The sequence below is a fragment of the Amblyomma mixtum genome, chromosome 7, assembly GCF_055824585.1.
Source record: "Amblyomma mixtum isolate Tamu chromosome 7, ASM5582458v1, whole genome shotgun sequence".
NCBI lineage: Eukaryota > Metazoa > Arthropoda > Arachnida > Ixodida > Ixodidae > Amblyomma > Amblyomma mixtum.
The window spans coordinates 150878953-150901446 of NC_143018.1; the positions used below are offsets into that span (position 1 = coordinate 150878953).

Genomic DNA, 22494 nt, shown 5'->3' on the forward strand with positions numbered 1-22494 from the left:
CTCTTCTGTACCACCAGTCACGGTCACAGTTGTCTCTTCTGTGCCACTAGTAGCACTCACGGTGAGGTCAGAGTCCACAGCCAAGCTGGTGTCACACTCAGTTGATGGGTGGCTGGAAACGCCCTGTGTTCCAGCAGGTCCAGGCCTCCATAGTTCAGGGCTAGGCTCAACGATTTCTTCGGCTTGAGGACGTAGGTGGTCGCCGTGCCTATGCCAGAGAGTACCGTCACTGAGACAGACTGCAGCTGCTGACTGACCTGTGGTGCTCGTGACACGTGCGGGTACCCGCGGTGGTCCTCGACGAAAATTCTTTGCGAGTACGTTGTCTCCCACATACGGCAGTGGGGAAGAACGACACCCTTTATTGGCCTGTAGTTTCTGCTTTAACTGTCTCAGCAGCACTGAAGTGTGTAGATTTGGGCGAAGAACATCCAAAGGTGTCTTGAACATCCTTCCCATGAGCATTTCACACGGTGCTCTGCCTGTGACTTCATGTGGCGTGGTTCTGTAATCAAATAAGAACCGCGAAATCTGGGTTTGGAAAGATCCAGATCCACTCTTCTTGATCTTGTTCTTGACAGTCTATACGACGTGCTCTGCCGCACCATTCGAAGCTGGATGGTAGGGAGGCACAAGCATGCGACGTATTCCATTACGTGCCAAGAATTCCAAGTACTGTTCACTTGCAAAGGCAGGCCCATTGTCGGAAACTATGAGATCCGGCAGTCCATGCTGCGCAAATGTTGTTCGCAAAGCATTGACAACAACTTCCGCTGATGTTGACGCCACTGGAAAAACTTCAACCCACTTTGAATAGGCGTCAACAATGACCAGGAATGTATGACCCATGAATGGGCCCCCAAAGTCAACGTGAAGCCTTGACCAGGGCCTCGGTGGAAACGGCCATGGCGTGTGCTGAATGCGTTGCGGTGCACGCAGGTAAGCTTGGCAGGTTTCACAGCTCTTGACACTCTTAGCGATGTCTCCATCAATTCCCGGCCACCAGATGTGGCTTCTGGCAATTGTCTTGCTTTTCTCAATGCCAGGATGCCCTGCATGAAGTATCATTAGGATTTTGGCTTGCAAAGATTTTGGGATAACAACTCGGGAACCCCACAGCAAGCAACCTTCGTGGAGGCTGAGTTCGCTGCTCCTTGCTGTGGATGGATTTCCTTCTGGTCCTGCTGGAAGTTTTTCCCCTCGCAGGACAGCAAGAGCTACATGGCTCAGGAATGGATCCTTTTTTGTAGCTTGTGCCACAATGGCAGGTGACAACAGTCCTGGGTATGCTTGTTCAAGCATGAACATTTCAGCAGGTGCAGGTAGATCCATGTTGTTTGCAGGCAACGGCAACCTACTGAGAGCATCCGCATGACCCAAGTCCAGACCAGGCTTGTACACAAGCTTGTACTTGTATGCAGAAAGTTTCAATGCCCATCTGACTAGTCGTGGTGATGCTTGCACTGGAATGGGTTTGTCATCATTCAGTAATCCTAGTAGAGGCTTGTGATCCGTATAAGCAGTGAAAGGATTGCCCCACAAGTACTGGTGGAACTTTTCAACACCAAATACAAAGGCTAATGCCTCTTTGTCGAGTTGGCTGTAGTTTTGCTCTGCACGAGACAAACATCTGGAGGCAAAAGCAATGGGCAGTTCTCGACCATCAGATTCTCGGTGTGCCAAAACTGCGCCGATCCCATACGGAGAGGCATCGGAGCTGAGACACAGTGGCTTCCCTGGGTCGAAATGTACTAGGACTGGGGCGGATGTTAGTAACTGCTTCACTGCATTGAATGCATTTTCTTGCTCTTTTCCCCACACCCATTTCTTCTCGTTCATGACAAGTAAATGCAAAGGGCGGAGGCGTCCGGAAAGGTTTGGTAGGAAACGCCTGTAGAAGTTCACAAGTCCCAAAAAACTTTGAAGCTCCTTGACGCCCCGGGGTGCAGGTGCATGAAGGATGGCAGATACCTTGCTCAAACTTGGAGACAGGCCTTGTTTGCTTATAATGTGCCCGAGGTATTCAACTTGTCAGACGAAAAAATGACACTTGTCGAACTTCAACTTAAGTCCAACATCACGAAGTCTAGATAGGACAGCACTGAGGTTGCGAAGATGCTCTGAGTCATTCGAGCCAGTGACAAGGATGTCATCGAAATATACTCCAACATGTGGCAGCCCTGGGAAAAGGTTCTCCATCTCCCTTTGGAACAAGGCTGGTGCCGATGACACGTCAAAAGGAAGACGTGTATACTGGAATAATCCCATGTGTGTGGAGATTGTGACATACTTTCTAGATTCTTTGTCAAGAACTATTTGCTGGTAGGTGTCCCTCAAATCCAGCTTCGTGAACTTCTCGCCTCCTGACAGCATGGCCCACAGGTCCTCAATTCTTGGAATCGGATACTTTTCCACCACAGCCACTGGATTAACGGTAATCTTGAAATCTCCGCAAATCCTGATGCGTCCATCCTTCTTGGCCACTGGAACAATTGGTGCAGCCCAAGCTGAAGAAGTGACTGGCTCCAGGATGCCTTCCCTCTGTAGGCGCTGAAGCTCTTGTGACACCCCATCCTTCAGGGCAAAGGGCAGTGGCCATGGCTTGAAAAACTTTGGTACAGCATCTTGTGGAACATGGATTGTGGCTTCTGGACCCTTGAAAGTTCCCAGGCTCTGTTCAAACACCTCAGGAAACGCTTGAAGAAGGTCCTCAACATCAGAAACAGCATGAACGTCTGCTTCCACGCGAGCAATCTCAATGCCCAGTTCTCGAATTCAGTTCCGGCCCAGAAGTGTAGGTGAACGTTCCCCAGTCAGGAATAAAGGTAGCACTGCTTTTCTGTCACGAAACTGCACTGTGACATCCGCTCTACCTTGAACTTGCATGTGTGAGCTCACCCGAGTAGCTTCGCAGGAGTACATCAGACGGCATGACAGGTGCTGACGGTAGCAGCTCCTGAAGACGATTTTTTTCCATGACAGAAACGCTCGCACCGGTGTCCAGCTCCATACAGAGCGGCTTACCGCGAACGCTGACTGTGACGGTGAAGGGTGGTGACGGCGCGACGGTGTCGACTGGCCACATGTCAAACACGTCGGCAGAAACGTCGTTGTCTCAGTGTTGACTGGATGAGTTCCACACGAAGTTTTGCGAGCCGGAGGCGCGGACGCATGTGGCTTTGTGAATTTTCCCTTCTGTGACGAGGCATGCTTTTTCTTCGAGTTGCACACTCGAGCAATGTGTCCCTGCTTCCTGCAGTAATTGCACGAACTACTGATGTGCTTGCACACGGACGCGAGGTGTTCGTCCCCACAGCGGTAGCATGTGACACGCCCCTTTGATGCCGCGACTTGATAAGTGGGAAGCGCGCTTCGGCTTGAGCTCGCTATCTCGCCGGCATCTTTCTTCGCAGCTTCCATGGCAAGTGCAGTTTGTACAGCGTCTCTCGAGCAGCCTCGTCTGCACGGCTGTGTCGTTGATGCCGCACACGATGCGGTCCCTCAACATGTTGCTAAGCTCAGTTCCAAAGTTGCAATGTTCAGAGAGGCTTTTGAGCGACGCCACAAAGTTACTGACTGACTCGCCCTCCGCGCGAACACGCGTGTTGAACCTACAACGCTGCGCGACAGCAGATGGCTTGGGGCAGTAATGGTCACCAAGAACAGAAAGAATTTCTTGCAAGGTTTTGTCTTGCGGTTGGGCGGGCTTCACGAGATCTAGCAAGAGAGCATACGTTTTCTGTCCACAACAACTAAAGAAGACTGACTTCTCTTTTGCTTCTGCGATGTCATTCGCGATGAAAAAAGCTTTAAGGCGATCAACGTAGCAAGGCCACGCATCTCCTCCTCCTCCGTCGAACGCTTCGAGGTTGCCGAACATTGGCATGACGGAATTCTTGCGCGTTGAACTCGTCAGAACAACGAAGAACTCACGTGCGCAGAAGGGGCGGAGGAAAGACGAACTTGAACTTGAATTTTTCTCCTCGTCGCCACTTGTAACGAGTTCGTGGACCGAGCAATGCCGAGAGGCGGACCGGCTCGGCGGTCGCCGTCAACGGCTAGGCTCAAAGAAACGGACGATGCGGCACCGAGCTCCACTGCGCAACGAACAACTGCTCCTAGAGCTGTGTCCTTTTTATTGCCTTGCTGCCTCGCAAGTTCTATCCCGTCGGCACTGGGTGGCGCCACAAAACATGACAAACATGAAACCAAAACAAACATGAAACCGAAACTGTAACAGTATCATGTTCTCTTTCCGTGTCGTGTTCTCTTTCCTTGGTCCCTTGTCCGTTTTGCGCTGGTCCACAATATGAATTAACCAGTAAAGGATTTTTTAGAATGACGTTTAGTTTGAACAGGAGATTAGAATGCAGTACAGTGTCAAAAGCTTTAGAAAAATCTATAAATATGGCGGTGTCCACCTGGGCTCCAGTGTCGAGGGTGGAGGAAAGGTCGTGCACAAATTCAATTAGTTGTGTTACGGTGCTGAAACCTTGTCTAAATCCATGCTAAAAATTTGAGAGCACATTGTTAGATTATAGAAATTTATTATATGTTTGTGGATTATGTGTTCCAATATTTTACACGAATACGATGTTAATGAGATTGGTCTGTAATTCGATAGAAGCTGCTTGTTACCGGATTTGAACAATGGAATATTCACCGACGATGGTACCACACCAGAGGTTAGCGACTCACGAAAGGTGATGGTTAGATATCGAGCAGTCCATAATGAATAGCGAACAAGAAATGAGTTTGGAATACCATCAGGCCTACTGGATTTTTTCGTGTCCAATTTCAGTATCAGGTTAAGCACTCTTCGCTAATTATGATATCACGAATTGAGTTTGACACGTCAGGAGGATCAAAGGCTGGAATTACGTCGGTGTCAGATAAAAACACAGATTGGAAGTAGGCATTGAAGGCGTTAGATATTTTTACTGGATCATTAGTGGTTTCATTACATTAGTGGTTTCATTACGGATGATGAAAGACGAAGAAGCCGACTGTTTTGGTAAAACTGATTGCCACAATTTACGAGGTTTGCTCTTAAGAAGACTACCAAGCTGGCAGTTGAAGAAATGATCTTTTGCCAGACTGGTCGAAGTTCGTCCCTTGCTTTGCTGAACCTGACAATGCTGAGAGGATCGTTTAAGCTTTTTGTGCGCCTCGGGTGGTGGACACTGCATGCAGGTTGTCACTAGACATCCAAGGGAGGTTGGGATTTTTCTTCTTTGTTTTGAAAGGAACAAAATGCTCTATGCAGTTTTTAACGATGTTTGCAAAGTTGCAGACTAAAAATGGCTGAGGCTTAGCTTAGGTTAAGCCTAGTCAGATGCGAAGCATATTGTCGCCGAGTTGCATATCGAGCACGCCGCTTGGCTAGACGTTCTTCACGCTCTTCATCAGTCTCTGTAGCACGCCGCAACTTCTGCTTCTCATTCCAACGAGCAGCCCTGTCTCCAGGAGGCATCTCTATCCCGTGTACGCCTAGCAGAGACAGGCGCACCCCCTTGTATACCGCCGCTTCAGCATGGATGGATGGATGGATGGATAGGAGCGCCCCCTTTGAAACGGGGTGGTGGCAATTGCCACCATGCTCGGCTTTTCTTTATTTATTTTTTTTTTTTTGTTTACTGTGTTGGCAATTCTCATTAAGATTCTCCATCACCTTTGCCTACGGTTTCCTACTATTCTAACCTTATGCCACATCTCTGCTTTTCAGCCACCAATCCTCCAATCGCTTTTTGCTGACTTCCACTGCAGATTTATTTACATGACCATTGTTATCTTTAAACCCTAGGGCCTCAGAAAGAGTGACTGTGCCTGCATCGACATCCGGATGGATACCATCACATTTGATTATGAGGTGTTCAATTGTTTCCACAGATCTACCACACACTGCACATGTGTCATCTTCTTCGTTAAATTTCTTTTTGTAGCTGCGCGTTCTAAGACACCCTGATCTAGCTTCAAAAAGTAGGGCACTGCCTCTTGAGTTATCATAGAAAAATTCTTTCCTGATCTGCCTTTTCCAGAATCGATATAGTTCTACACTATGTTTCTTTTCCATTGAATTCATCCAATTTTTAACTTCCGCGTTTTTAACCTGTCGTTTAATGCTCTTTCTTTCTCCGTCCTCATGACCGGCATACTTACTGGTTAGTTTTCTAGTTCTTTTCCGCCACTGTGAGTCAACGTTCTTTCTGTATAAATATTTAAATACCTTAGCTGCCCATCTGTTATCGTCCAATTTCCTCAGGCGTTCTTCATATAGTATTTTACTCTTAGCTTCCCGTGCCTCGAACGATGCCCAGCCCATATCCCCTTGTACTGCCTCGTTTGTGGTTTTGCCGTGGGCACCTAGTGCTAATCTTCCAACAGCTCTCTGATTTACGTCTAATCTCGACTGAACTTCTGCCCTTAAGCACAGAACCGCATTGCCGAAAGTAAGTCCCGGCACCATTATTCCTTTCCAAATACCTCTTAGTACTTCATATTTGTTGTACCCCCATAATGCCCTATGTTTCATTATCCCGGCGTCTCTTCGTCCTTTCGCCCTAAGAGCCTGTTCATGCTTTTCCGTGTATATCTGCCCTTCGTTTAGCCATATCCCGAGGTATTTGTATTCGGCCACTTTGGGTATTTCGTGGCCTTGTATGGTAAGCACCTGATCAGTTGTATCGTTAAAAATCATCAAACCTGATTTAGTTGCGCTAAAACTGAATCCTAGAGTGTCTCCTTCGTCTCCACAGCAATTAACCAAAGTTTGTAAATCTTCCTGGCTATCTGCTAACAGTACAATATCGTCCGCATACATTAAACCCGGGAGTCGCTGCTCAACTACATTTCTGCCTAATCTGTACGATAGATTATAACCCAGATTACTTTCTTCTAGCCTTCTTTCCATATTTATCACGTAAAGCATGAACAGCAGCGGTGATAGAGGGCAACCTTGCCTTAATCCTTTGTGCACCCCTACAGTTGTGGTACTTTTTTTCCCTTCCCATGTAATTTCAACTTCATTATCTCGGTAGATTTCCTGTAGAAAATCAATTACCTCATCACCAATACCTAAATCTTTCAATATGATCCACAGGAGTTCCCTGTTCACGTTATCGTATGCACCGCTTATGTCTAGAAAGGCTATAAACAGAGGTCTATTTTCCGCCTTAGCTATTTCTATGCATTGGGTAAGCACGAACAGGCTATCATCTAACCGCCTACCCCTTCTGAACCCATTCTGAAGTTCTCCGAGTATCCTATTCCCTTCTACCCATGACTGCATTTTTAATTTCACCGCCTGCATTGCCAGCCTGTACATAACAGATGTTATCGTAATCGGACGGAAGGATTTTATGTTCATCTTATCTCCTTTCCCTTTATAAATCAAATTCATTTTACTCTGTCTCCAGCTGTGCGGAATTCGCTGATTTGTTATGACTGCCTCCAATGCTTTTATCAGCGCGTCCTTGCTTCTTGGGCCAAGTTCATTAATCAGCTTAATTGGAATTTCGTCTATCCCTGCGGATGTGGTTTTAGGAATATTCGCTTCCGCCTTTTCCCAGTTAAGACTAGTCAGTTCTAAGCTGTTCTCTTTTGTGCTGTCCTGTGTTGCCGCCTCACTTGGGGAGATTACCCCATTGGCGTCGCTAAAAGACGCAGCTATAAATGACGTAATGTAGTCCACAGCATCGTCTCCCTCTAAACATTTTCCCTCAGCATCTATAATCTGTTCCTGCTTTCTTTGATTTGTTTTTCCCAACCAGCTTATATGGTTCCAGAATTTTCTTGGCCCCCCTTTATTTGCCTCGCGAACTTCAGCCAGCCATTTATCAGAGGACTGCTTTATTTTAGCCTGGACTAGGGCCTGAACTTGCTGTTTCTTTTGTCGATAAGATTCCCAATTTTCGCCTCTTTCCTCTTCAGATAACTGCGCCTTCTTTGCTTCTCTGTGTTCCCTTGAAGCCACCCGTCGTTGTTCGATGGCCTCCTTAATTTCCATATTCCACCAGCCTCGTGGCTTCCTCTTTCCTCTCCAGCGGTTTACTCCTTTCACTTGTTTCATTTTTGTAGCGATGAGCAGTTCCAACTGATTATAATCCCTATTTTCCATGTGGCGTTTCTCAATTACTTCTTCTATATCGGCTGATATTAGCGCTATTTGTTCATCATTTAATTTTGCGTTGTCTTTTGGACTTCGTTGCATTTCTATTTTGACTAGGGCTCCCAACTGTAGACTAATACGTTTATGATCACTTCCTAGGCTGTCCTTCCCCTCTTCGTCTATTTCCATTATTGCGAGCTTGCTATAGATGCCCTGCGACATTAGACAGTAGTCAATGGTTGTTTGCCTGTTACGGGATTCCCACGTGATATGTCCCTCACATTTAGTTTCTCTATTGACAATAACTAAGTTGTGCCGCTCACACAAGTCTAGCATTAACTTCCCGTTACAATCTGTGTATCCATCCAGATCCTCGATGTGGCCGTTCATGTCTCCAAGCAAAATAATATCGACACCGTCTCCAATCTGCTTTATATCGTCATTGAGGCACTTAACTAGATCCTTGTTTTCTTGCCTGCATTTGTCCCCGGTCCCTAAATAAACTACCCCTAGCCATGTCCTTTTGCCAGCAATTGTACCTGATACCCAGACATGTTCTTTGCAAGTCGATTTTATTCTTTGCCAATTTGTTCCTTGATGTATCAGCATACCTACTCCTCCTCCCTTCTTCTCCGTTGTTGTTCTGTTGCACCCTTCCCAGACATAGCCATCGATGAAAGGTGGATCTTCTAGATCCCTCAGATGTGTCTCGCATAGAGCATACACACCTACTGCTTCGTCCTTTAACTGCTGTTCTATTTCTAGCCATTTCGCTCTCTTTCTACCCCCTTGCATGTTTATGTAACTGATCCTGGCGTTAAATTTCTTTTTCGTAGTTTTCTTTCTGGGCCTCCTAGTGGCCATTTTGTTGGGATCAGCCGCCATTGTTACATTTACATCGCTTCTACCTACCACTACGCACTGAGCCACCGTGGACCCCCTAAAAAAGCTACCGCTCGGCCTCCCAGGCGCCTGCCTATCTCTTCTCCTACCCTTCCACTGAAATAGATGCCATCTCGTCCAAAGTCTCTGCCCGAACCTGCCCTGTGCACTTCCTTGTTTATTTCTACCACCTCAAAGCCTTTCTCGAGGCCTAACTGCCTTATCTCGCGATTAAGATTCACAACGTCTTTAGCAACCTCTACATTCCTTCCTTGTACCTCCGGCACTGTACACACCACGATCTGCACTTGCTGTGCTATCGCCCTTATACCGTCAACTCCCTCAGCTAATGTTTTCCCTACTTGTGCGGCGTTACCATTCAGGACATCATTTAGCCCCGCCGCTACCACTGCCGAGTTACGCCTTGCAGCCTTCTCGGAAAGTTCACTTTTAGTCGCTCTCAGGACATCGTCCATTGTCTTTCCTGGAAACACCCCGACTGCTACCCGCCTATCACCCTTCACCCGGTCCAGAATAGCTCTTTTGCAGCGCCCCATGTTTGAGTCACCAGCGATAAGCACTAGGGTACTCTGCCACTCCCTCCTAACTTCCGGATCTTGCTGGCTCTTATCAGCGACTGTGCCCTCATTTCCTGGAAATAGCTCGGACCCCTTCTCAGTACCGCATCACGTGTTCACTACAGCGCACCTAGCGGCAGAAGCAGGAAACACATTGGTCGCGACGCCTCGCGCGACGGCGCGAGCTGGGGCCCCGTTTCTCCTATGTCGTTACGTCACGCATCACGTGGTCCTCCTTGGTCGCGACGCCTCGCGCGACGGCGCGAGCTGGGCCCCCGCTTCTCATCTGCTGTGACGTCACGCATCACGTGGTATGACATGGAGGTCACGAAAGGTCAATGGTAACGACACCGCCGCGCTCGAGGAGCTGGGTTGGGCTATTTTAGTATGCTTCGCATAAAATGTCGATGTCTCCCCTGTGGCTAAGCGTGAGAAACAGTTCGAAGGCATCAGCAAGAGTGTCAGTGATAGCAACGTCGTCGGCACGATTGAAGTCAGGTGATCCAGTGAAAGGGTGGTGTGGTACAGAAACGGAACAGTGCAATGAAGCAGCTACCGCCCTGTGGTCTGAAATGCCCTTGACAACGTCGAATTCACAACCAGTACCACAAAAATTTGACCCTACAAAAATCAAGCCAAGAAGCAAATCATCCCGTGTAGCTTCGTCAACCATTTGTTTAAGGCCGAAGAACAAGGTAAAGTTTATCAGCTCACGGCAGATACTGTCTTCCCGAGAAGAAAAAGAAAGTGTGGGCCAACGGATGCCTGGAGCATTGAAATCGCCCATCAAAATTAGATTGGACGAGTTGGAACTTTTGGATGTTTAGATGATCGTTTAGGCTGTGCAATATTTGTACAGAAGAACCAGGAGGACGGTATATAATACATTGGACTGCTTGGTAAGAAATAGTGCAGCTGTGGACAACCCCTTTGTGTTGCATCAGAGAAGTGCAGTTAGGTGGCAATCACTGCAGCTCAACGTTCGAAAGCTGTAGGCCTTCCACATGGTACAACACAGAGCAGTTGTCGTTTGACGTCTTGGTTGAGCTCCTTCAGCCAGTCGGAAGAGACATCCATGGGACATCCAAGCTTTGGAGTTTGCCACATATTTTGCTGGCCTTGTTCCTTTAAAACATCTGGGCTGGGCATTGCGGTCAATAACTAATGATATTCGCTTGTCACTGCCATCAGTGTCACACGGAGTTTACTTTGCTTTCCACCACGGCATTCTTCTCCCTTCAGTGACAACGTGTGGCTCAATAACATTTGGTAAAACAGGGCCGTCTCATCAGCATTGTAAATGTCGGCAGCTTCATAGTGGCTGAAAATGCCGGGCCACCCACGAGGCAGCAGCGTCGCAGACAGGCTCGCCAGACAACACCTTTCCGACAGCACCGTGCCGGCTTTTAGATCCTTGTAGCCAGCCCCGTTACTGGCTTTGAAGTCGTCATGGCCCAGGATGCAAGCGAAATCTGTGGCTTTCTGCTGCAATATCGCGCCACTTATGGGCACGTTTTGTGCTCATTTGTCCAAAAAGCATGCAAACACGGCATTGTCCACATCAGCATACGTCTTCGGTCTTTTCTTCTTGGCACTTGTGCCCGACTCCATTGCACTGCGGATGCTTTGTTGTTCCGCAGCAAGGATGGTTGACAGGCTTGGTGTGTTGAGGTGGGCAGCGACATCCTTCTTTTTCTCGCCAGCAGTAATCGCATTCAAAATTGAGAGCTTATTTTCAAGGGACAAAACTTTGCGTTCTCTCACAGCAGAACTCATTGTAACGAGCCGACACCATGAACAGTACACGCACGTCAACATGCTGATGAAGAAGGCTTATCGTAAATGCGCTGCAAGACACCACAAAGAATTTGTCATAGTAGTGCCACCTAGTGTCAAGCTGCAAAATGGAAGTTGCAAAAGTTGCTACGCTTGCCACGGAGCAGCGCTCAACATCGTCATCATTACTGAGGTCTGCTTGTTGACTGCAATTGCAAGCGTTCTGCTCGCGGTTTATTTTACCTTTTGATATAAAAACTTACTTAAACAATATTCATTAAGGTTGTGCACTGCTCGGCTGAATTTTGGGCAAAACATTACAAGATACAGCTCGATGATCAGCATTGCAAATTCGTTACATCAAGGTCAACCGCTGCAACCCATTTGTTACATGGAGGTTGCATATACATGGGCTTCGATGGGGGATGTGTTGGGGAATTGAAAAATTTTTTAAAATCTAGGAATTCATTACATAGAGGTTCAACTGTGCATCATTGCTGTAGCGAAATGTGTACATAAAACAGAACACTAACAAAGTATATGATTAGGTGATTGACGTACAGTAAACTCTTGTTAATCCAAAGTCATGGGGACCGCAAAAAATAATCCAATTAATCAGGCACATAAGAAAAATGAGATCCAGGCAAAAAAAGAAAAATTGTGTTGTGGGATTGCGCTACCTTAATCAGGCGAAGTTTACAGTCACCGTACATTGCCGCACCTATGTCATTCCCCCATGTCGTTGCCCCTGACATCAAGAAAAACATGAGTTGACTCTGCACGCATACACCTTCTGCGCATACACCTCCCACCCCACTTCATTTTGCAGATTGCGCCATGCAGGCAACTCAAAGCAGTTAAACAGTGTGATGACAAGGTGTGCAGCCATTGGAGACCCCATTGGTGTGACAACCTCTGTGCGGCTGGCGGGAACTGCAGCAGACACTAGTCCTGTTTATTGGAAGCAATCTGCTCCTGCCTGTCCCAGGGAGTGCACAGTGGGAGTTTTCCTTAGCAGTCGCATAGGCCACTCCTGCAAACAGGTCGATCCTCCAGTCTATTTTTGTGAAGACCCCTGATTGCACATGCGATGCTGCTATCGGTTAGGGCTAAATCGAATTTGCCTTGCGTCTTGTCTGCGTCTTTTTTTTCCTCCAGTGCCTCAATATAACAGACATGTATATTACGATTTATTGGCAGCATCGAATTCTTCGTAAATATTTTTGACCCTTGTTTTGTTTGAGAGTCATGCTTTCATCGTGTCCGCACCACTGTGAAAGCATGCAGGAAAGCATGGCAAAACTGTGTTCTGCGCCACGTAACAGCTTCTTTCCTTCGTTGAGAATTGGTAGGTCACACCTGCGAGGATAACAAAGGGGGAAAACTCCATCAGCAGCAGATGCCTACGTCAGGCAGGAGTGATGGATGCCTGCAGGTCGATGTTGCGAATGAATGCACACGCTGCGCAAAGCAAGTCTGTTTCCATGGTTGCAGAGACCAGGCGACAGACCAGCGAATTCCATGGTCGACGTCTGGGCTGTCCCAATTTTAACACGACCCTTGCAGACCACCTCGATGGAAACAAAAAGCAGCCCATTGAAGGGCTAATACCACGCAAGTCAGTCCGTCCTGTTTAAATCCAAGACGGTGCTTTTTCGCAGTGGCGAAGAACTGGTTGCTAGGGACGACGATGTCTGCTCACATCTATGTTGTGCTGAGAAGAGGCGAGAAGTCAGAAATGTTGGTCATGCTTATGTTCCTATGAGGTGCGGGACAGTTGTTGGACACCTGTATGCTTCTACTTGTTTTCCCCTCGAGAGCCATGTGGCTCAGCGGTTATGGCGTTCGGCTGCTGACCCTAAACACGATCCCAGCTGCAGCCGTCACATTTGGATGGAGGCGAAATTTGAGTACCGTGCGATACCAGTGCAGGTTGAAGAACCCCAGGTGGTCCAAATTTCCGGAGCCCCCCTAGCCTGACTGAAGCCACCTGAGCCAAACCTTGAGAGCAGTACTGTCTGCACCTCTTCCTATATGGCCTCACCACGGTTCCTCTGCCAGGTGGAGGCTGACACTGGGCTGCCCTCGCAACAAAGCCACACGGGGGGAAGGAAGGGGGAAAAGAGTACCTGAGAAGTGCCCTCACGGCAGAGGTCCTTGAGAAGGAGTACTAGATTGTCAGGCAGTTTAGTCCGCAGTAATCTACACTCGTGTAATCTGAGTACTTTCTTTTTTCTTTAAATTAAGGCCTGAAAAAGGGGGTGCTCAAATTACACAGGGATTTCACAAACATATGTACTGTATACTGCCGCCAGCCTTTGCTGGCTAAGAAAAAAGTTGGGTCGGAGTATGATTCAACACATGCCCCCATCCCTGCTGCCCTACATTGTTGTGCAGTTCCCCGTGGGATGTGTGATGACACCACATGCACAGCTCATCAAAGCAGTCAACAGACAACGGTGCAGTCTCAAAGTCAGAGGCACACTTTAGATTAAAGGCATGGCAGCCACTGGCAGCCACTTGTAACACCTGCGACAGTTTTTGAATGTCGAGCCATGCCTACCTTGCTTGCCAACGTACGTAGTTTCATGCCCAAGAAGGAATCTATAGAAGCTATTCTAGACGATAACAGCACCGATATCGCGGTATTGACAGAGACTTGGTTGACTGCTGACATTCGGAACGACGAACTACTTGATAACATTACAGCATTCACCATTCACAGGCGCGATAGGCTCGGTCGAAGGGGTGGCGGCGTTCTCGTCTTCATTAAGTCCAGCACGCCTTCCTTCACTATTGATATTAGCTGCCGTCAAGAAATCCTGTGTGTTAACTTTTCATTTTTTGGAACCACATACATACTGATTGCTTGTTATCGCGCGCCTGATTGTGACATTTCCTTTACTAACGAATTGCATTCAATCCTGCTCGAATTGAAGTGTCGCTTTCCCCGCGCTAATTGTATACTTTGCGGCGATTTCAATTTTCCCGATATTAACTGGGCCAACTTAACTGGATCCTCCCGTCTGTCTGAAGCGTTTCTTGATCTAATACTTCTGTTTAACTTTATTCAAACAGTCAGTTCACCTACTCGTTATTTCAACACACTTGATCTAGTTTTTGTCACGGATGCAGAATTAAGATTCTATGTCGTGTGTCGATGGTCTGAGTGATCATAAAATGCTGTTATTCAACCTATCCATTCAAGCACCTGTTCGTCAACCATCCATTAAACACATACGCGACTTTAACAGTGCTGATTTCACCCTCATCAACGAAGAGTTGGAACTGTTCTACCTTTCCTTTCGCGAATCTGCTAACAGTCGATCAGTAAACGAAAACTGGATGGCTTTCAAACACACACTTTTATCTCTAATTCATACCTATGTACCACTCGTTTCCATTCGTGGTGACGCATGCAAACCTTGGTTTTCCAATCCTTTGAAAAAACTGTCGCAAAATAAAAAACGCCTTTTCCGCGCTGCCAAAATATCAAATTCTGCTCTTAAATGGGAAAAATATTTTACTGCTCTGAGGGATTACAATAAGCTTTTAAAAAGTTCTAAGAAAAGGTTTTATCATCTAGACCTACTGAGCATCCTCCGTACCAACCCCGCAAAGTTTTGGAACGTTCTTACTCCTCCGCGTAGTAAAAACTATAACATTTCCTTGCTTAACGAAGACGGTTCTCTGGTACCGGTAGAGCAGCGTTCCAATGTAATGAATTCATACTTCTCATCCATTTTCACTCATGAACCTGCTCAGAGCACGCCGGTCTTACCTCGCTCACACCTCAACCAGATGCCGCCCATTCATATTTCTGCAGAAGGAATCGAGAAACTTATTGACAGCCTTAGGTTCTCTACCAGCCCCAGCCCTGACAACCTCCCCGCGAAGATTCTGAAGTCCACTAAAATAATTTCTAGCCTGATCTTGCAAATCATATTCACCCAGTCATTAACCGACAGCTCGCTTCCGGAAGACTGGAAACTAAGCAAGGTAGTGCCAGTATTCAAATCAGGAAACCGCTCAAATCCGTCCAACTATCGCCCAATTTCATTAACGTGCATTGCATGTAAGCTCATGGAACACATTATATACTCTCAAGTCGCCAGCCACCTTCACAATAACTCATTTTTCTTTTCTAAGCAGCATGGCTTCCGCCCCGGTCTTTCATGCGAGACACAACTTTTTGAATTCACTACTGACCTTCATTTGCATTTGGAATCATTATTTCAAACCGATGTCATATTTCTAGACTTTTCAAAAGCGTTCGATCGCGTCCCGCACCGACGTCTTATGTCAAAACTTTCTTGCCTCAATATTGATCCCCTCACACTATCATGGATTAACTGTTTCCTCACTAACCGGTTTCAATATACCGTCATCGGCGGTTATCATTCAGCAACTCATGAAGTGATTTCAGGCGTGCCGCAGGGTTCTGTGCTTGGGCCCCTGCTCTTTCTCATATTTATCAATGATCTCCCATCCGGCATATCTTCGTCCATTCGTCTTTTCGCTGACGACTGTGTGTTATATCGTCGCATTTCCTCTCACGACGACCAGCTTATCCTACAAAATGACCTACAAAAAATAGATAATTGGTGTTCCGAATGGTTGATAGAGCTGAACATCACTAAATGCAAATTTATGCAAGTTTCACGCAAGCATTCCAATATTACGTATCCTTATTCTCTTCAATCAACTATCCTTTCACAGGTTGAATCATATAAGTACTTAGGTGTCACAATCAGCAGCAAACTGACGTGGGAAAAACACATCACTCAACTCGTTGCTGATACATCAAAAACACTGGGTTTTTTTAGAAGGTCACTTTCACTGTCTCCACAATCAATCCGTAAACTAGCATACGAGACTTTCATTCGCACTAAACTTGAGTACGCATCAGCAATTTGGTCTCCTCACCAGGCTTACTTAATTAACACCATTGAATCCATTCAGAATCGTGCGGCATGCTTCATTACTTCAGATTACGATTTTCACCACAGCATTACCGCTATCAAGTCATCCATCGCTATCAGCCCACTAGCCCTTAGACGCAAAGTTTCTCGCTTATGTTTATTGCACAAATTATATCACAATTTTCCTAACCTACGCGAGTCCCTTCTAGTCCCTCCTGTGCACACGTCATCCCGTTTATTCAACTCCATGAGCATCCAACGTTTACACGGATCAACTAATGCCTTTAACAAATCTTTTTTGCCAGCCGCTATTTAAGACTGGAATCGGCTTCCAGAATCGGTTGTCACTGAAAGCGATCCAGAAAGGTTTAAAGAACGTCTGATGTGTTATCTTGCTGTATAAATGGTTTCATTTCCCTTTCGTGACTTTATTTCTCTTTATGCTTTTGTTGTGTGTGTGTGTTTTCTTGTTTGTTCTTTTTTTTAATTCTTTTTTTCCCCACCAATGTGAGTCATGATGAATGTACTACTCCCCCCCCCCTTATGTAATACCCCCTCCCAGGGGCCTTTAAGGGTCTAATAAATGATGATGATGATGAAAAGGCAGTGAAATTCATCCAGCCCAGCTGACTAGCGACCAACCGAACAGCAAACAGTTGGGTAGTTTTGGACTCCAGCATGCGCCGGAGGTTACTGGATCCAGAAAAAGCGACCACCAGTGCAAGCGTGCCTGTAGAAGGTGCAAAATGTGATTTTTTTTCCTGAAACCAGTTTACAAACAAACTTCTTTTTGCTTTGCACAGAGCCCTACATATCTAGCTGGGAATGGGCACCGGTGTGGGGCGCGTACTATACACGACTTGGACGACATTGATGTATGTACTCATGTAAGGGCCGCACTTTTATATTTTTTTCATGGTTTTGATGGGCACAGCCATTACACGGGACTGGCATTTTTCTGCACAATTTTTCAGACTGCAGCACAGCAGCCCCAGTTATGCGTCCCCTTTTTATGCTGTGGCACGCATTTTTATGATGAATTAGCACAGTCGTGGCACATCCTTCAAATACATGACGCATTGAAGGTATGGATGATAGGACGTACACCCGACGACCGGCACAAATTAACCACGAAAAGTATAGCAGGTTGCGAGAGATCAGTTTAGTGGCTAAGGTCGTGTGACTCTAAGTTAAGATCCTCCGAAGATCTGGCGCTCGACTCACTCACAGTTTGGAGCGGAGAGTCACGCGCGCCGTCAGTGTGAGGTCACCTGGCTACGTACTTCACTGTCGAAGGCCTGGTGGAAATCAGTTATGTGTTCCTTTTAATGTAAGATTATTGTGCGATGGTGAACTGGCAAGATTAAACCTTTTGTAGTGGACCACCACTAGCTTCAAAGCTGCGGCATTGATGCGAAACACGCTAGGCCTAGCGACAACAGGGCGGGCCAACGTTTCTAGATAAAGGCAGTTGGAAAACTCTCTCCGGCTATGCGGCCCCTTTCTGTCGCCGATTTCATCTCAAAGAGATGCGAGCGCCATCTCTTGGGTGGTGGGAGTACCGCGTTGTTTTCCATGGCCTCCGTGACCAGCTAAAGCATCGGTACTTTAACACCGCGCTTGATCTCAGAGGCCACGATTTCTCTTCACCGCCGCGGCGCCCATTTACTGCACTTGGTCACTGTTTGCTGTGCGAATGATTAACGTTAGTTCGCGCCTCGCATCGTCTGCGCCGGGGGCGGCTGCTTCTAGCCGCGCTCATCTACGAATTGCGAAGTCCGCGTGTGCTCCACGTCTGGGGTACGCGAGGGCAGGATGCTCGAGGTTGAGCTTTTGGGCGGTAAATATCGGAAAAAACCGGAAGCCCTTCTTTCCGCGGTTTAGAGAAACATGACGTACCGCTTGCCTCTTCGTAGTTTATGTTGATAATATTCCTCGGGCGGGTAATATTCCTTAAATACGTTGTTTTTTTTTAACGGACGCGAGCAATCTCCTTCCGACGCTCCTCAAGCTGGCAGTAGCAGACGACGCGCTCATCCTAAAGCGACCGCAGCGCCACCGCCTAGACGGCGATCGCGTGGGGCCGCTCTGGTCTTTGGCTCGCCGGCGAAGTTTCCCAACTGTCTTTATCTAGAAACGTTGGGGCGGGCGGCGTGTCACCGCAAAGAAACGCGCCACTAGTGTGGGCTAGTTATTTGCGCAGCGTAACTTTATCCTTTCTGGTGCAATGCCAAGCACACAAGACGAGTTAGCAGTGCTGCATCACTGCCTGTCCATCATGCGTCCAGGCTGTCTATCAGTTCCCAGTGTAACTTACCATGTGGGCAAATTATTGACACATAAAGCAATTTTTTTGGCTAACTTTTTAGAGCAGAGCCTTTAGACTAGCACCTGTGTTGTCTCCATCTACCCTTGTCCCTGTTTTTTAGCGCTACTACTATGTCCTCCCAATCCAAACACCAACTAGCCCTCCTGGCTTCCGTGTCGTAGACGACGCTGTCCAAGTAGCAGAAGGAAACGCCACCTGGAAGGGGCTCTGAAGTCATCCAAAAACAGAGTGATTCATTCAAAAGGCCCCTTGGCAACATCTTGTTGTCGAAGGGGCCATCAGTGACAACCTGGAGGAAATTGTTCTTTTCTCTGTGCGGATGAGGGCCTGGTAATTTTGTTAGCAAAGTTTGGCCGAAGGACAGCGTTTGTGAAGAAAAAAAGGTTTCTAAAAAATCGGGGCTAGGTCTTTACTTCACAGCCGAACTGCCCAAAGAAAACAACCTGCAGTTTTTTTATTTTCGATTGCAATTTGAAGCAGCAGAACATGTGGGTTTTTTCACCCCAGATGAATGGAAACGCCTTGAAATTTTTCTTCAGGACACTCAAAAAGAGTAAAGAATGTCTTGGGTCCCCGCAGTTGTGGAGGGCGTTGAACATCAAGTGCTTGTAAAGTGCTGGTTACCCAAGTTCTGTGATTGCAGCAGCCTGCGGAAAATTGATTAAAAAGGTAAAATGTGGTTTAAGTGCTCCTCCTCAATACCATAAGAAATTTTCTGTGATTCCTTACCAGCATAAGGTGGCGCACGCACAATGCTGCGCAGCGCTATGTGGTCAACGTCCTATTTTCTGCACCCTTAAAAATGGCCCGCTTGTGTGCACAAGTGCTGAGTGAGATTGGAAAGACGCCTAGCCTTAGCGCCCATGTATGTTCCCTGCGTGTGCGCTGTGGTGGACAAATTTGCGTTCTCTTGCGGGCACGTTTATGTCGGGCAGACGGGACGTTGTGTTAATATCCGTTTTAACATCTCGCGAGTATTCCCACAACACTGCAGGGCTTGCGGAAGAGAGACAAAGCCTTCCGCTTGCAAGAATTAAAGCACAACAAGGAAGAGAAAAAACGACAAGACCTTGCAACACTTTAATGTCTTCATAAACCGCCGCGTGTATATCACACACAGGGGGGGGGGCAGAGTAAAGACAGACAGGGGTGAACACAGTTGAATGCACGTGCGTGGGAACTCGAATGTGGCAAAACAAGCACAGGTGATTTTTAGATATGTCATAGTATCTGCTGAATCACCTGTGCTTGTTTTGCCACATTCGAGTTCCCACGCACGTGCATTCAACTGTGTTCACCCCTGTCCGTCTTTACTCCCCCCCCCTGTGTGTGATACACAAGCGGCGGTTTATGAAGACAGTAAAGTGTTGCAAGGTCTTGTCGTTTTTCCTCCTACTTTGTGTCGTCTTGTTGCGCTTTTATTCTTGCCAGCTATGAACCAACATGCCCCGGAGAGTGTTTTACTGAAGTACCTTCCGCTTCTTGACAAAACAAGGATTCTGCACCGTCACAGGGACCGCCGCACACGAGAGCTGTTCAAGGCGTATGTTAACAAGAACAAAAGCACGTGTGTGTGTTAGCGATCCTTCGGCTGTACTTGCTGATTGTGAGGCGAAATTTTGGGATGCAAGGCTGTGACGGCAGCGTTACTCTGTTTTTGGATGACGTCAGAGCATGTCATCTTTCACCAAGTAAATTTTAGCTGTGAGTCTGCGCACATCCTGTCCACTTCTTCTTTCGTTTTTAGCACAGTAGCCCCTTTCTTCAAGTGTCTCGCTAGGGAACAGCTGCTCACAATTGGTAGCTAGGTGCTGGAAATGATAAGGGACTACATCTACTTAGGGCAGGTAGTGACCACTGATCCGGATCATGAGAGGGAAATAACTAGAAGAATAAGAATGGCGTGGAGCGCATTTGGCAGGTTCTCTCGGATCACGAATGGCAGTTTACGAATATCCCTCGAGAAAAAAGTATACAACAGCTCCATCTTTCCGGTACTCACCTATGGGGCAGAAACGTGGAGGCTAACAAAGAGGGTTCAGCTTAAGTTAAGAACAACGCAGCGAGCTATGGAAAGAGACCGGAAGCTGGCAGATTGGGTGAGGTAACAAACGCGGGTTAATGACATCCTGTGTTCGAAATCAAGAGGAAGAAATGGGCTTGGGCGGGGCATGTAATGCGAAGGCAAGATAACCGCTGGTCCTTAAGGGTAACGGAGTGGATTCCAAGAGAAAGCAAGCGTAGCATGGGACGGCAGAAAGTTAGGTGGGCGGATGAGATCAAGAAATTTGCAGGGAATGCGGTGGCCGCAACTGGCAAAGGACGGGGTTTATTGGAGAGACATGGGGGAGGCCTTTGCCCTGCAGTGGGCGTAGTCAGGCTGATGATTAGATACACTATGTCTTTCTTTTTGACAAGGAGAGCCAGTCCGTCTGCTTCTTGTCTTTGGCAGAGACCTGTTTGTTGGCCAGGTAAGGATGAGAAACAGGAGACTGGTCTTGTCTGTGCCCTGACAGCGCTGAGCTGTCAGATGTGTATTCCTGGTGGAAGAGTCATAGCAGCAGCCCTTCAGCTTGGCCATTGGTGGAGTAAAGAGCGTGTGTCACCCCTTGCATGCAGCGTTTCCCGTGTCGGGCATGGTGACCATCCCGGTGTCCATGTACCATGGCATGCAAGTGACCATGGCGCCCGTGGTGTCAGCCGAGGCAGCCGGCACGGACGGAGCAGGCGACACGGTGGAGGTGTTGGCTGTGCCCGTGAGCACCACGCAGCAAGTGGAGTGAGGAGGGGGGGTCCCACATCCTGTGCGGAATCTGTGAGCAGTCACTCCATTGAGGCATTTCTCTGTTGTACCAGCGTGCTCCCGGTTGGTGCGGCCTCCTGGCGACAGTGCTGAAGAATGTGTGCAAAACAGGGTTTCAAGACAGGTGCCACCGTAGAACTGCTACAGCGTGACTCTGGGCCTCTCCCGTCGGGGAGAGACAGTGCACTTTCTAGTCTGACAAAGGTTTGCGTGCGTCCCCTGTTGCACCCCCGTGTCTCCTCCATCATCAAATGATGTGCTGGATTGTATTTATTGATGTGCTGTGTGTGTGTGGCATGTGTGTGTGTGTGCAGCCCCTGGTGATGTAAACCCTCTCTTGCCAAGATGTCTCTCTGCTACCAACTCGCATTGGAAATGTGTTTTCACATTTCCAGCGCTCGTGTACAGCCCTAGGATTTACCCTTACATTTTGTTACTGTTTACTTTTCTGTGTATTTGTTAGGTGTAAAGAAATAGGTGCCCAGTGTTAATTTTTCTTTGTGCATTCTACATGACTCTTTGAGTCTCCAATCAGACCTGTGCCATTAGCTCTAGCAAGGAGATCTGAAGTGCTTTTTTTTGTGTTGTTTCTGCATGGGCCAGCTTGTGCTGTGACTGAGGTTGTGCCCAAATTTTCAAGCCTACCGGAATAAACGTTGTGCTCATTGTTAAAAGGCCACTTTGCATCGCATCCATAAAATGAGTTTGTAATTCCTTTGGAGTGACTTTTTATGCACGCTCAAGCAGAGGGGAAAGATATTTCTTTCTGTGCAGGTAAGTGAAATGTCCACAAGAGTACGAACAACTACAAACATCTTCCTCAATAACATAAGAGTAGCGCAAAACCAGCACGACGGACAAAAGGGGAGAGAACGCACACCAACAACACAGGCGCTAACTTCCGACTGACGAAGAAAGCCAAAACCAACCTAGCGAACGGTACCTGAGCAAAAGTAGCGCATGCGCTGACCTAAGAGAAAAAATCGAAAAAAGATGCGATAAAAAATGGGAGATCACGAATGTTTCGAACCCAAGAAGGCCAGCTCTCGTTTAGACAAGGAAATGGACAGAGCACTAACGCAGTTGTTTTGTAAGGC

At 47.3% G+C, this 22494-nt stretch overlaps 1 protein-coding gene across 4 annotated transcripts in view; it reads left to right on the top strand.

Moving 5' to 3' along the window:
• LOC149337853 (DNA-binding protein P3A2-like) overlaps positions 1–22076 on the top strand; it is a 123886-nt gene extending 101810 nt beyond the window's left edge. For all 4 annotated transcript variants that reach the window (XM_089553555.1, XM_089553553.1, XM_089553554.1 and 1 more), the window contains one exon: positions 21214–22076. In XM_089553555.1, the coding sequence (XP_089409681.1) occupies positions 21214–21377 (164 nt within the window). In that variant the 3' untranslated portion in view covers positions 21378–22076. The remainder of the gene's footprint in view (positions 1–21213) is intronic.
• The last annotated feature ends 418 nt before the right edge of the window (positions 22077–22494 follow it).